We start from the raw sequence: 12,449 nt of genomic DNA on the forward strand, positions 1-12,449 counted from the left end.
CACATTTCTTATGTAATGTTGAAACAAGTTTGAAGTTACTTTTCTTTCTTTTGTGCAAATGTCATTTACATCCTGATTTCTTGAACTTTGAATCTAGTGAAGCAGCAGTTTTCTCTTTTTAAAGACAAAGCAAAGCCCTGTGGAGAGAGGTTGAATTAAGACCTTTCATGAATTGCCCTCCAGTCTTCCCCCAGCCAAATATGCTTTGCTAAAGGACACTGCAAATTGTTTGTGGGTTCTTGCAGTGTTTAGCCATTTGTACTCATCTTAAATTGGGAATTTGTCTGTTGCTTTGTGATGAGGATAAGCTATTTACAAGTAGGTGAGGAGATTACATGGGCTATTATCTACATCTCTCTTTCCCCAAAGTCCTGGCTGTATGGTACAGCTCAGAACTTTAATCCCGTGTCTACAAGATAAAGCTTTATTATCAGAAGATTTAACAATATGCCTGTTGTTTTGGACCACTGTCCAGCTCTGTAGTCAGAGCAGCAGAATGGGAAATGCTCTGAGGAAGAGGTCACATTTGTGAGACACATGATATATTTGGTTGGGACAATTTTTCTCCCCTTCACATTAATCACTGGGAAAGGAAAAGAGAAAGCAATGGGTTATAATAAGTTTTGGTTTTGGTATTAACATTAAAAGTAATGTCCAGCATACTATTTCTCAAAGCAGCATGTAGTAGTTTTCCAGAATTTGTCCACATCTCCACAAAACAAGACACAGGCAGCAGAATCTGTGAAGGTTTCAGAGCCCCGTGGAATTCTTCTTACACTTCTACAGAAAAGCAAACGGGAGCTGCCCAACACAACAAGGCAATGCCTTCAGGAGAGCAGGAGATGAGGCTCATCCCCTGGGCTGCCTTGCACTGTGCAGCTCATTTACCATGACATGTTGGTAGCAAACCTGCTAACAAACGAGCCTTGTAGCGTCTGCTTAGTCAACATTTGGGAAATGCTTTAACTTCCTTGAGTGACGAGTATTTTGGAAGAGAAATTGGCAGTAATCTGTGTAAGGAGCAAAGCTGGACTTTTGCTACAAGTTAAGGTGGGATTGAAGTCAAGTTTAATGTATCTTCTGTTTTCATACAGTTCCTTGCATCATTTATTTAAAGCAAATATTATCAAGGTAAAAAAGCTTAAACCATATTTATATACGTAAAAAGAAGAAGTTAGTGCCCCCATAATATTTTGGATAGCATTGATACAAATTGCATTTTTCACTAAGAGCCATTTTGAACTGAGAGCTGGTTTTTAGCTTGTTCTCTGTAATTTTTACTTGGGTTTAGGAGCATCCACTTCTTAAGTTGCAGTGTTGTTGTTCATGCAATTTTATTGTTGTTTCAATCCATATTCTTACCTTGATGGTTCCTTACCCATTCCACTCTGCAGCCATTCTGTGCAGCATTTTCAGTAAAATTTCACCTCCCACTTCTTTGCAACTCAGCAGATAATTACTAATATTGATCCCCTTCCCTATCAGACTGCTGCATAATATTCAAACTGGTTCAAAATGAGCAGTCTTCTACTGAATTAACACATCCTAGATTGGATAATATTTAGTTCTGTATTATTGCACTGCCAGATGGAGCTTTTAGAGTTATTCACTGATAATCAAAGTACATTCATTTGTAATGTCAGAAGTTGTAAGAACAGGAGAAAGCTTTAGACTTAAAACAGGTGAATTGTTGTATGTTGATGATGCCTGGTTTTTGTAAAGCAAAAGTTGAGTTCTTGCCTCTGTGTCCTGGTGCACTGTCATGGATTAATTTTCCATGGTTGCATACTGTTAATGCCTCAGTATTTTTATTAAAAAGTCAAAGTTTGTCAACTTGTTTTTATCAGGCAAATTGAGGAAATGAGGATGAGCTAACATTAAAAAAAAATCCCATGCAGACATATAAACTGTTGAGCTCTAGCTTGATGAAAATGAATCCTCCTCTCCTCCTCCATAGTCATGTAAAATAAACATAACATACAGATGTGTATTTTTTTGTTTGTTTGGGGGTTTTTTTGTTTTGTTTGTTTGTTTGTTTGTTTGTTTGTTTGTTTTGGTTTTTTTTTGTTTAAAGACAGATTTCTTTTTTGGCTCCAAGCTTGTGTACCATAAGGAGGTTTTTATAATTGGATTTGCTCCGGAGGAAAGCCTCGCAGCCTGGCGGTGGGATGGAGTGAACGTGCTGGGGCCAGAGCTGGAAAGCTGATTTGTGGGTGTGATACAAAGTTTAGAGCACATGGGTTATCAATAACCACCTGCTCTGCAGAGCCTCCTGCTTCAGCCCTTCAGCTGCCTGGGGGTCTCTGCACATAACACCTTTGGGATTCTGAGCCCTTCTTTTCTTCCAGAAGGGAAGAGAATGGTGGGAAGTGCATTGGGTTGAAGGTGTGGGTAAATAAAGTTGTGTCTCCTGTTCACAGCCCCTCTCTTGTCTGGCAGCCTCGTGCAGAAATGGTGACACTTGACAGCTGTTGTTCTCTTAATAAGATTAAAGCAAAGAAATTAGTTGTGCTGTCTCTAATCTGCCATTTAACACTGCCAGCCACCTGGGGACACTTCTGTGCTGACACTCCTGGTGCTGGATTGCAGTCAGGCCGTGGAGCCCAGGCAGAGCCGTGATCAGAATGTGTTCAGATGAGCTGCTGTTAGCAAGCTTATGGTATCAATTAAATGAAGCCTCTTTATTGTTGTGAAAAATTCATTTGACATCCATTTGCTTCCAGCACCTTTTCAAACGCATTATCAGCGTCTCTGGAAACTCTGTACTCGTTGTGACGTGAGGTTCACTTGGGAAATACAAAAGCGTGATGCATTCTTACTGTGGAATTTGGTCTTTGGATAAAGTGGGAAGTTTTTGTGTTTTCAAGTGCAAAATAAATGATCCTCTTAGGAGTTAGGAATCCCATATATCAGAAAGCATTTATTGCAGTGAATTAACTAAATCACCTCAGGACTCTGAAATGCTGTCAGAATTAACCTATAAGTTCATATTTGACACTTTGGATGAGTTATAATGTTTATATTTAAACAGAATTGATCTTTATTTTAGAATAGCTGATAAAATGACAGAAGCTGATTTAAAGCATCTTCTCAGCAGAAAATAGAGACTGCCAATACATTTTTTCTCTCTCCCCCTCTAAACATACCTACCCAAGGGAATAATCTTCATGAAAGGTAGAAGGAGGTGCCCAATGAAAATATTTTTCAACATTACTGAGAGAAGGGAATTAAATCCCCTTATATAGTCAGGAGAGGAAGAGAGAGAATAGTTTTACAAGACAGATTTGTAAAAATTCATGTGAGTTATCTCTAGGTGTTATCCTTGTAGGGTAAAAATTAGGTTAAATAGATGAAAATTAACCTGCCCTTGGTCAATTAGTAATTATTTAATATTGTTTTCATGTCATGTAAGCTGCAGATTGAAATTGATTTATTTAGGCACTAGAGTAAAATTAATTACCAGTACAGTTTAATTAAGATTACTGGTAATACAGTGATACTCAGGAAAGGAGGGAAAGTATAAATGTTCATTCACTTCTTTTCTAAATTCTCCAGCTGAAGAGAAGACAATCCAGCCATACAAATGCAAAATTTTGCTCCACTTTTTCTGGCCTCTGAGCATTTGCAGCTTTGCTTTGCTTGACAAATGCAATGTATGTATGTGAGAGGCTTCCAGTTCAGCTCTGGGGAGCCAGGCTAGGGGACCAGATGCCTCAGCAATGAGCCCTGCATCAGTAAAGCCACAGTCCTTACTGTGTAAATAATTCTGTTGTTCCAGAAAGTATTTTAGGAGAAAGATAAAGGGTAAAACTCAGCTCCAGAAGTATGTTGAATTAGTCTGCAGCTTGTTCTGTTAAATTCCAGCTTTGATGATTTCGGTGCAGTAACTTAGTGTTTGTTGCAGTCCCACTTTTGTATGATCTTTCAACAGTGCTCATAATTTATTTTCTTCTTTGGAGCTTATTTGAACTTAGTCACATTTTTTCACATGTTGAGAAAAACTCAACAAAGTAAAAGTTCTTTTTATTTTGGTTTACTTTAGAGAAACAGCTTAAGTGTCTAGCCATCTGTATTTATTATTGGATGTATTTATGATGCATTTGGGTTGTGTGTGTGCTTGTGAAGTAACAGTGATGGCTTTTATAGTAAGCAAAGCTCAGGAAACAAACTTTGTGTTGATTCTGAAGTAGGGTTCTCTTTGGCAAGATTAATCTTTGTGAGAATATTCTTTAGGACTGGTCCCAGCTTCCTTGTTTTGAGAACACTTGAACTGGATCAGACAGAAATGGCTGCCTGTGGTACAGAGAGCAGTTGTGCATGTGGCTCATTTTGTGTAGCTCCCATTGCAAAGCTGTCCCCTCTCCCCTGCACAGCTGGAGCTGCACATCATCACTGCAGGCTCTGTGAGAAGTGGGTGAATGTGGCACCAAACCTCTGGTACTGCTGGCTGTGCCTCTCCTTGCTCATCCCTGCTCCTTGTGCAGGAGACTGGCACTGCTGGCAGCTTCTCTGTCAGGCTGGCCCTGCTGTCCTGGGAATTGCTGTCGGATACTTCTCCCAGGGCTTGAGGGTCCTGCCAGGAGAGAGTTCAGTGTGTGCCACAAAGAAATATTGCCTGTCCAAGTGATGCAATTGGCTGATACTCTGTCGGTTTTGGGTAGTCCAGTACCCAAGGTGTGTGGCTTCTGGTAAGTATTGCTTTACTGTTTTGAAGTTATTTAATTGATTGTATTCAGGGTATTAGTTCTGTTTGGCATCCCAAGTTAAAGAAAATTAATGTTAATTCCTGCAAGTTTGTTTTTTGTTGTGCTGCCACTTTTTTGCTTTTAAAGAAGCTTTTACTGAAGAAAATAAAATTCTAATTTTTCTTCCCTTCTGACTTTTTAGGTCCCTGTGTAGTACAGTAAATGTTTACAGCCTCGCCTGCAGCAACTGCATAGAAAACTGCACCTATGTTCTCTTCAGTAATAAGATCACTTTTCTGATGGACCTGTTGATACACCAGTTTACGGTAAGGAAAATAACTTCTTTAATAAGAAATTTTTGCTTGCTTCACAAACATGTTAAAGTATTGGGAGTATAAGAACACCAGGAGGTAAATAAGAATAAAGGCTTGAAAGAATATAATTCAATTGTTGTTTGTATTTTATTTGTATTTGTTGTTTGTAGTTGTATCTACTATACTCTGTAGAAATTGATGTATTTACTTCTCTTAGTATCTTCTGCAAAAGCATGTGTATCAGGAACCCTGTGAGTGGATATTGTTCTGTCTTTTTCTGAGGTTGTTTTCTTTAAAATTTACCCTATAGGAATATTTAAAGTATAGACTGTAATGAATTGTCTCTGTGTGTTTGATTCTTACTTGTTTCGGTGTCAGGAATCTAAGTCAGGTCAATACATTGCCAGAGTCTGATTTGCTGAAGTGCTTAAATAGGACTCTTTAGCAATGAAAGTTTTAATTTTCCAATGTTTCATTTAATTTGAAATGTCATTAAATATTTTATTTGAAAACTCATTTTTAATTCATAGTGCCCTGCTCATCATAAGATATTTAGTCCTGGTTTTTTACTTATAAATCGTGTGTATGTATTTTCATGAGCCAAGCAGTTTGTTAATTGAAAAGTTATGTACATACTTTTAATAATTTAAGCAGTGCTGTTAGAATCAACAAGCCCCAGGACTGTAGATTGAGGAGCCCAGTCCGAGCTGTGTGACACAAAGAAACCCTGAGCTGTGCTGTGCTGTGAGCAGCTGCAGATCTCTCCAAGAGGATTGCAGCTCTTAGTGCTCAGTGAAAGGTGTGCTGGGCACTGCCTCTGAGGGAATTACCCCTGGGAAATCCTGCAGCACCTCACCAGTGACAAAGCTCACTGCTGCCAAGCCCTGCCCTGCTCACAGGGCACAAGGACCTGGGAGTTCCTGAAGGAGCACACAGGGCATTTCTTAGGCTGAGCTGGCCACCTAGAGCTCAGAGATGCTACAGAAGGAAAATTTACTGCACTTAGAGCTCTTTTCAGGCTGTTGCCAAACCCTAGCCTTAAATTGCAGCACAACTGTAATTAAAGCTTAATGTTTCCCATGATCCACAGTGGACTTTTCTTTGCTATACAGAAAGTCTCTTATGTTCTCTTCATGCAGAATTGGCCCTTAAACTGGGATATCTTCAGAGTTCCATGAAGTGCATATTTGAGTACAAAACCCAAAAACACTGCTGCTTTTCTAACCCTGATTTTTCTCTCTTGAAAATATAATAAATCAGATCAAGTTTGAATTTTTCTTTTTTTTTTTTTTTTTAACAAAAAAAAAAATGTACGAACTGAGAGCAGTTCTGAATACCAAAACACTAAAATATAGCCCCAGAGACTTTTAACTGCTTCCACTTTTCCTGGTTGGATGAGCTGTGTGATGCAGCTTTTGCCCATGTCATATGTATTTCCACTTACTGTTGGAAAATAAAGCCCAAAGTAATATCAGGAGTAATAAATGAGAATGTATATTTGCAAGGTTTTAACAAATTATTAAACAAGTACACCAATATTTGCTGAACACAGAAACAGTACTGTTTTGAGAAACATTTCAATATAATGTTGAATACATTCAGTATGAACCTTATTTCCAACTAGTTTGACATGGATTTAGTTTTGATTTGGGTTTTTTTTTTTGTGTGTGACATCCAGCCTGTCCAGGTTAACAGTCTGAAGTGTCCTGTTTCAACCTTTCTTTGCCTGAAGGGACTGGTAGGAAACCTTCTGTAGCCTGACTTACCCTGTTGCCTTCCTCAGCCTCTTTAGCTCAGGTAATGCCTAAATCAATGTCTGCTGAGGACAGCAGGGCTGTTTCCTGATTTCCATGATTAATGGATCAAACCTTCCCACCTACATTCATACAGGTCTTGTACTGGACTTGGAGCTTTGTTTTGTTACTGCTGTCTCTGCTCTTCTTTGTCTTCTGTAGCCAGAAGATAGCTGCAGAGTAATTTTCTAGCTGTCTGTTTTGGAAGGTTTCATACCAACAAAACTAAGTAATTAATGGAGCTTTAAGCATATTTCATATTTTGGGGGTTTTATTTCCAGTCAAGTGACTGCTGTCATGTACTTCCCTAAAGATATCTGGGAAGCCATACACCTAAACCACACCTGTCTGTGTGATAGCATGACACATCACTGTGATTCTTTTTAAGGCAGTCTTTAAATGCTTAGTATGTGGAAATTCTAAGGAAGACATCATTAGTGAACGTGCAATGAATTTTAGGTGAAGTAGCCATCAAACAAATGTAGGGATCAAATCCCAGTTATTGATTACTTTTTCTCCTCCAAAATACAGTGCTTAAATTTGGGCATATTTTGGGTAAGTGGCCTATGAAATTTTACTGGGTTTTAGTTAATCTGGCTATCTAGTCACAGGAAAGTAATTTTTCTCCTCCACTTCTTGACTGGAATGTGCTGCCATTTAATTTGGGCTCTTCAAAGAGACAAAATACATCCTATTGCAGTTTCTGTGCTGCTGGGCTCTTCCAGTCCATTTTGAAATTACTTTTGTCTCCATGGGGTTCAGCTGTGTGGCACTGACAATTCCTCAGTTCCTAATAACAAGCCCATGTGGGAGAGTAGTAAATCCTGAGAACAGAGCTGGAGTGGAAGAGGTAATGACATGCTGAAGTGTTAGGGGTGGGGAATTTAACATTGAAACCTTCACCTGCACCATCTCAAGCCCATGCACTTCCTGAGCCAGTTCCATTTCTTTGGTTCACTAGTTACCACCTAGGAAGTCTGACTTCCTACTGAGACTTCTGAGATGTATTTTCCAGAATATTTTTGAGACAAGCCCAATGGCTACACATGTAGAAAGCACAAAATCACTGTTGGTAATGGGAGAATGATATGAAATAATTGACCAAATGAAGACAGACTATCTGTTTGCAGAGGTCTGAAATCTTTCTGTTTAGGCTTACCAACTCTACATTTAAAATTCTTCATGGCTGTGGAGGACTATGCCTTTTATGAAATAAAAATATGAATGAGTTGTCAGTGCTGGAGCTCTGTGTTGCTAAGTGGAAATTGTTTGGTGTTTTTTGTTAGCACAGCAGTTAGAACGTGCAGAGGTATTTTGGTGACATGAGTCAGAAGAGAGGAGCATTTTCAGCTATATTAAATGTGTGCCTAAGTGCTTTACTGGATTGGGGCCATATTGTGCAGCATCTTACAGGATTAGCCCAAGATGCTGGGCAGAGCTGAAGAGCTTATGGCAGCTCTGCAAAAGCATAGGAACCCTTGCACAGGGGGACTTCTCTAAGGAATATCACTTGATGGAGACTGTACCAGAGCTGAGAGTCAGCTCACCAGAGTGTTCCAATTCAAGAACTGACTTAAAGAAAGGAGGAGTCTTGATTAGGCCCAGTGAAGTCAGCCATGAGAAAAGCTAAAGTAGCACTGAGATGTTGGATGGGTCAGATATTTGGACAATATTTTCTATTGTGAATTAAAAATATTTTATACCAATTGCTCAACAAATCAGTTTAAGTGTGTAATCACACCTGTAGATTTGTGTTGTACAAACTGTTAAACCTCAGAAATGTGGAATGTTGTTACATTTACCCATCCAAAGCCCTTGTTCCACACAATTTCTCTGAATATCATTAACTCCTTGTGTAATCAATCCAAAGAAACCAGAACTTGAAAGCTTTCATAATGACACTATTAAATCTTAAAATTTCCTATCCCCTTGCTTGATATAGTAATCAACAAGCAAGCACCCCAATTAATTCTGCTTCTGCAAGCACACTAATTCATTCTGAACATAAATCTCAACACACTGTCACACTATTCCATTAATTACATCTTCAGTAAAAGAGCTGATCTGTTGTCACTCATTTGAGTTAGTATAAAAGGAAAATCTTCAAGGAATTAAGTTCAGATTTACTAATTTTCTGTCCAGCAGTATTTCCTTCTGTCTCTTGTTTGGCTTAACACCGCGTAAAAAAACCACACTTGTTCTCAATTTATATTAATTAACATACACATGTTTTCCCAAATAACTGAACATGAAAAGTAAGTGCCAAATCTATTTATTTGGCTAATTAGGAAGAGCATTTTTATTTTCAAGCATGAAAAGCTTTTATAGCTAAGGACTATATACGTAGAATATATATTTCTCCTATGTACATTGAACTGGAGGACAAAAACAGTCATTATCCACTCATAGTACTGTTCATTACAGCAAAAGGGCTCTGCTGCAAGAGATTATTAAATCTTTTAAGAAGTAGCACATATAATTTTTTATCTAAGGTGAAAAAAGTAAGTAACTAGCATTTACTGGCAATTTTGAAACCTTAATGTTCCGAGCACAAAGTCACCACATTGAAGTTGATTTACACGTTGCAAAGCTCAATCCTTCTGTTTCAGTGAGCAATTGGTATCATTAGGCATGAATTATTTTAGTCAACAAATGTTACTGCAGCAACCTAGTATTGTTTTTCCTATTGAACTTGAATAAGCAGCTAAAGGCTTCTCACTTGCTCTCTTGGCTCAGCACCAGGAGCAGACCATTACAATGAGTTTTAAGTACCAGCACAAGGCTCAGAGCTAATGAATAATAAAGAAATGTGCATGTTGTTCTTTGTCACCAAGTGTTACCAAATCCCTTCTGATACTTACACGAGGAGCAATGCTTTTCTCTGGCCTTGCCTGCATACACTGAGTGTAAATGAATTTAACCTGGAAGGAAAATGCCGTTTCAGCCAGTATTGATCCCTGCTGCCTGTGTGAGCCCTCAGGCCGTGGCAGAGCAGAGGCTGCACAGAGGGATGTGGGGTTTGGCCCAACAGCATCAGCCATGGGGGTGTTCCAGGAGCCCTGAGTGCTGCCAGTGTCTGCCTCGAGCACTGCAGGACTTCACACACACTCCACTTACTGTTTGATTGGAATAGGGCAGGATTTCAGCTGGATAAATCACCTTGGACTGCACAAATGGAAACATTAAATGAATTTTTAAAAATTTATACTCTCCAGGAGGATTTCCTTCCAGATCTGTATCCTGCATATAGATTTGTCTTCAGATTTACATGTTGTACATCTCAACTTCACCTTTTTAGGATGGGCTCTAATTAAATGATGTAGAAAAATGAATTTCCTCTGAGAGAACTGGGTGTTGTGCTTCTGACATGATGGACAAGTGGGTGACCTCTGATGGCCAAGTGCAGTGGTCACTGGTGATGTTTTATGCATAGGAACACAGTCATACTTATGACATACTCTGCGGCTATCAGGCTTGGTTCTCAGATGCTGGATTCTTGTGACTTGATTTATTCTGGTCCAGCTTGGATTATGTGCTTTACCTTATCTTGTACCTGAAATGGTTTCCTGTCCAGCAGCACTGCTAGAATGGTACTTTGTTATTACTTTTAGTGTAGGCCTATGAAAATTTGTAAATGTCTCTCTACAAACCTTTGTTGGTTTTACTGATTTCTGGTTGTTTACGGTTTTTTCTCTTTACTTAGGTTAGTGTTCCAGATGACCATAATGCTACTGCAGGCAGAAGTGTAAATAAGCAGGTATTTGAAGGTTTAACAACAGGACTTCTGAGGGTGACTGCTGTGATTTTCAGATGTCTCATCTCCAGCTTCCCAGATGGCAACAGCCATTCTACTGCACTGAAGATATTACAGGAAGTGAAGAGTAAATCCTCACAAGTGGAAGCCTTCAGCAGCAGAGTCCAAGACCTAATCAGGTTTAAAAAAAAAGATAATGAAAATTTTCTAAGTATTCTTTATGAGAGAGAAAGCAAATTGCACTGATTTCAAAGAGGAACAAACTGCTTTAAGCTTAATGCAGTGAGAGTAGTTTGGGTAGTCAGGAAGACTACTGAAATACTGTATTCTCAATCAAAAATGTTCTTCAGAAAACTGCAGGCAAATACTAAAACCCAAGATTCTTTTCTTTTTGGACTTGTTGTTTGTGTCCTTTCCATTAACTTTCTCTCCTGATTACCTAGGAGCTGGCTTCCATGTATTTTCCTCTCAGTTCTCTGTACCAGCTGTGTGTGCCCATTGCCTGTGGTCATACATGCATTCACATAAGCTTGTCATAAAATACACATTTCCTGTTATAAAAATCACCCAGTCATTCCTAGAATGTGATCTTGTCATGTAGCTGCATTTTAATAGCTGAACCTAAATGTATTAGTACTTATATAGTTACATATACATAGTTAATACATATTTTAAATACATAAACTAATATATATCCAGCAGTATATTAGACTTGCTATAGTTTCACTGGTAAACATATCAATAGTTATTAATAAATTATCATATAAATAGTTCCCAGTGTGTCTTCTGCCCTCTGAAGAAATGAAATTCTTCTTTATATGCTGCTGAAAACATGTCACAGTGAGCCTTCAGACGTTTCAAAGTCTGGTATGATACTGATGGAGACAAAGAGGACATCTGGAGGAGGAAAGCAAAACAAGTAGTTGTCATAGATACCAGTGACCTCTAAAACTTTGGTGTTCTCATGTAACTCTCCTTCTCCCCAAACAGGTTTTGATAGAGTGTGAAATTTCAGGATGTTGTATTCTGCCCACTTATGAATGGGAGGGTGGGAGGTCTGTGCTGAACAGACATCTGACACTGGCTGGGCCCAGCACAAGCAGACCCTCGAGATAAGGAGAGACAGGAGAATGCGAGCAGGTCCCTCACCTGAGGCACTTTAGGGGATCTGGTTATAGATGGGGAATGAAAGGCATGATGACAAGGTAATGGTGCAATTAGGAAAAAAAGAGAGGGGGCATTTTAAAGCAGTCAAAACCAGACAAATTCTGTCATTAATGAGAATCTTTCACCTCCAGGTCATTGTATCGTATGTCTTGGGGAGTTGATTAAGTGAGAGTTTTGGGAAGATGGGGGAAGAAAGAAGAACACTGACATGTTTTTTTTTCCTATTTGGGACTATTAGACCTGGTGCACAAACTCCAATTATCTATGTGCTGTCTAGGTATCAAAAGGGTAGCCAGGTTATTTCAGCTGTGCTCCTGTGGCTGAAAAGAGATGGAGGCAATAGATTAGAGAGCTTTGACATTCCACTTGTCTGTGTGCTCAATTCCTCAAGGAAAGGAGTGCCCCATGCATCTTGCTGTTGTCTCCGGATGCCAGTGAAGAATAGGCCTAGCAGACTGAAAGCTCTCATCCATTTCCTCTCTGCCAGAAGAGCAGCTGCTCTGTGCCCAGGTGTGGGTGGAAAGGAGGGGCACAGTGGGCACAGCTTGCAGGTGTCACACTGTAGAGCTGCTGCTGGGGAAGAGAATGTTGATGAGAAAGGTTGTGCTTTTTTGTAAGCCACCACCTATCAGTATTAGTAGCTCTATTTTATTTAGTTCTTCCTCTCCCCTCCTATTTCTCAGAGCTGTTTTCAGCACTCAGCATTTCTCTGTGACCGTGATATATCTTAACACCC

The 12,449-nt window shown here is 39.2% G+C and overlaps 1 protein-coding gene across 2 annotated transcripts in view; it reads left to right on the top strand.

Moving 5' to 3' along the window:
* SCAPER (S-phase cyclin A associated protein in the ER) overlaps positions 1 to 12,449 on the top strand; it is a 132,774-nt gene that overhangs the window by 86,501 nt on the left and 33,824 nt on the right. For both annotated transcript variants that reach the window (XM_056499517.1, XM_056499516.1), the window contains exons 25-26: positions 4,888 to 5,011; positions 10,496 to 10,725. In XM_056499517.1, the coding sequence (XP_056355492.1) occupies positions 4,888 to 5,011; positions 10,496 to 10,725 (354 nt within the window). The remainder of the gene's footprint in view (positions 1 to 4,887; positions 5,012 to 10,495; positions 10,726 to 12,449) is intronic.

The sequence above is a fragment of the Oenanthe melanoleuca genome, chromosome 10 (genome assembly GCF_029582105.1).
Source record: "Oenanthe melanoleuca isolate GR-GAL-2019-014 chromosome 10, OMel1.0, whole genome shotgun sequence".
NCBI lineage: Eukaryota > Metazoa > Chordata > Aves > Passeriformes > Muscicapidae > Oenanthe > Oenanthe melanoleuca.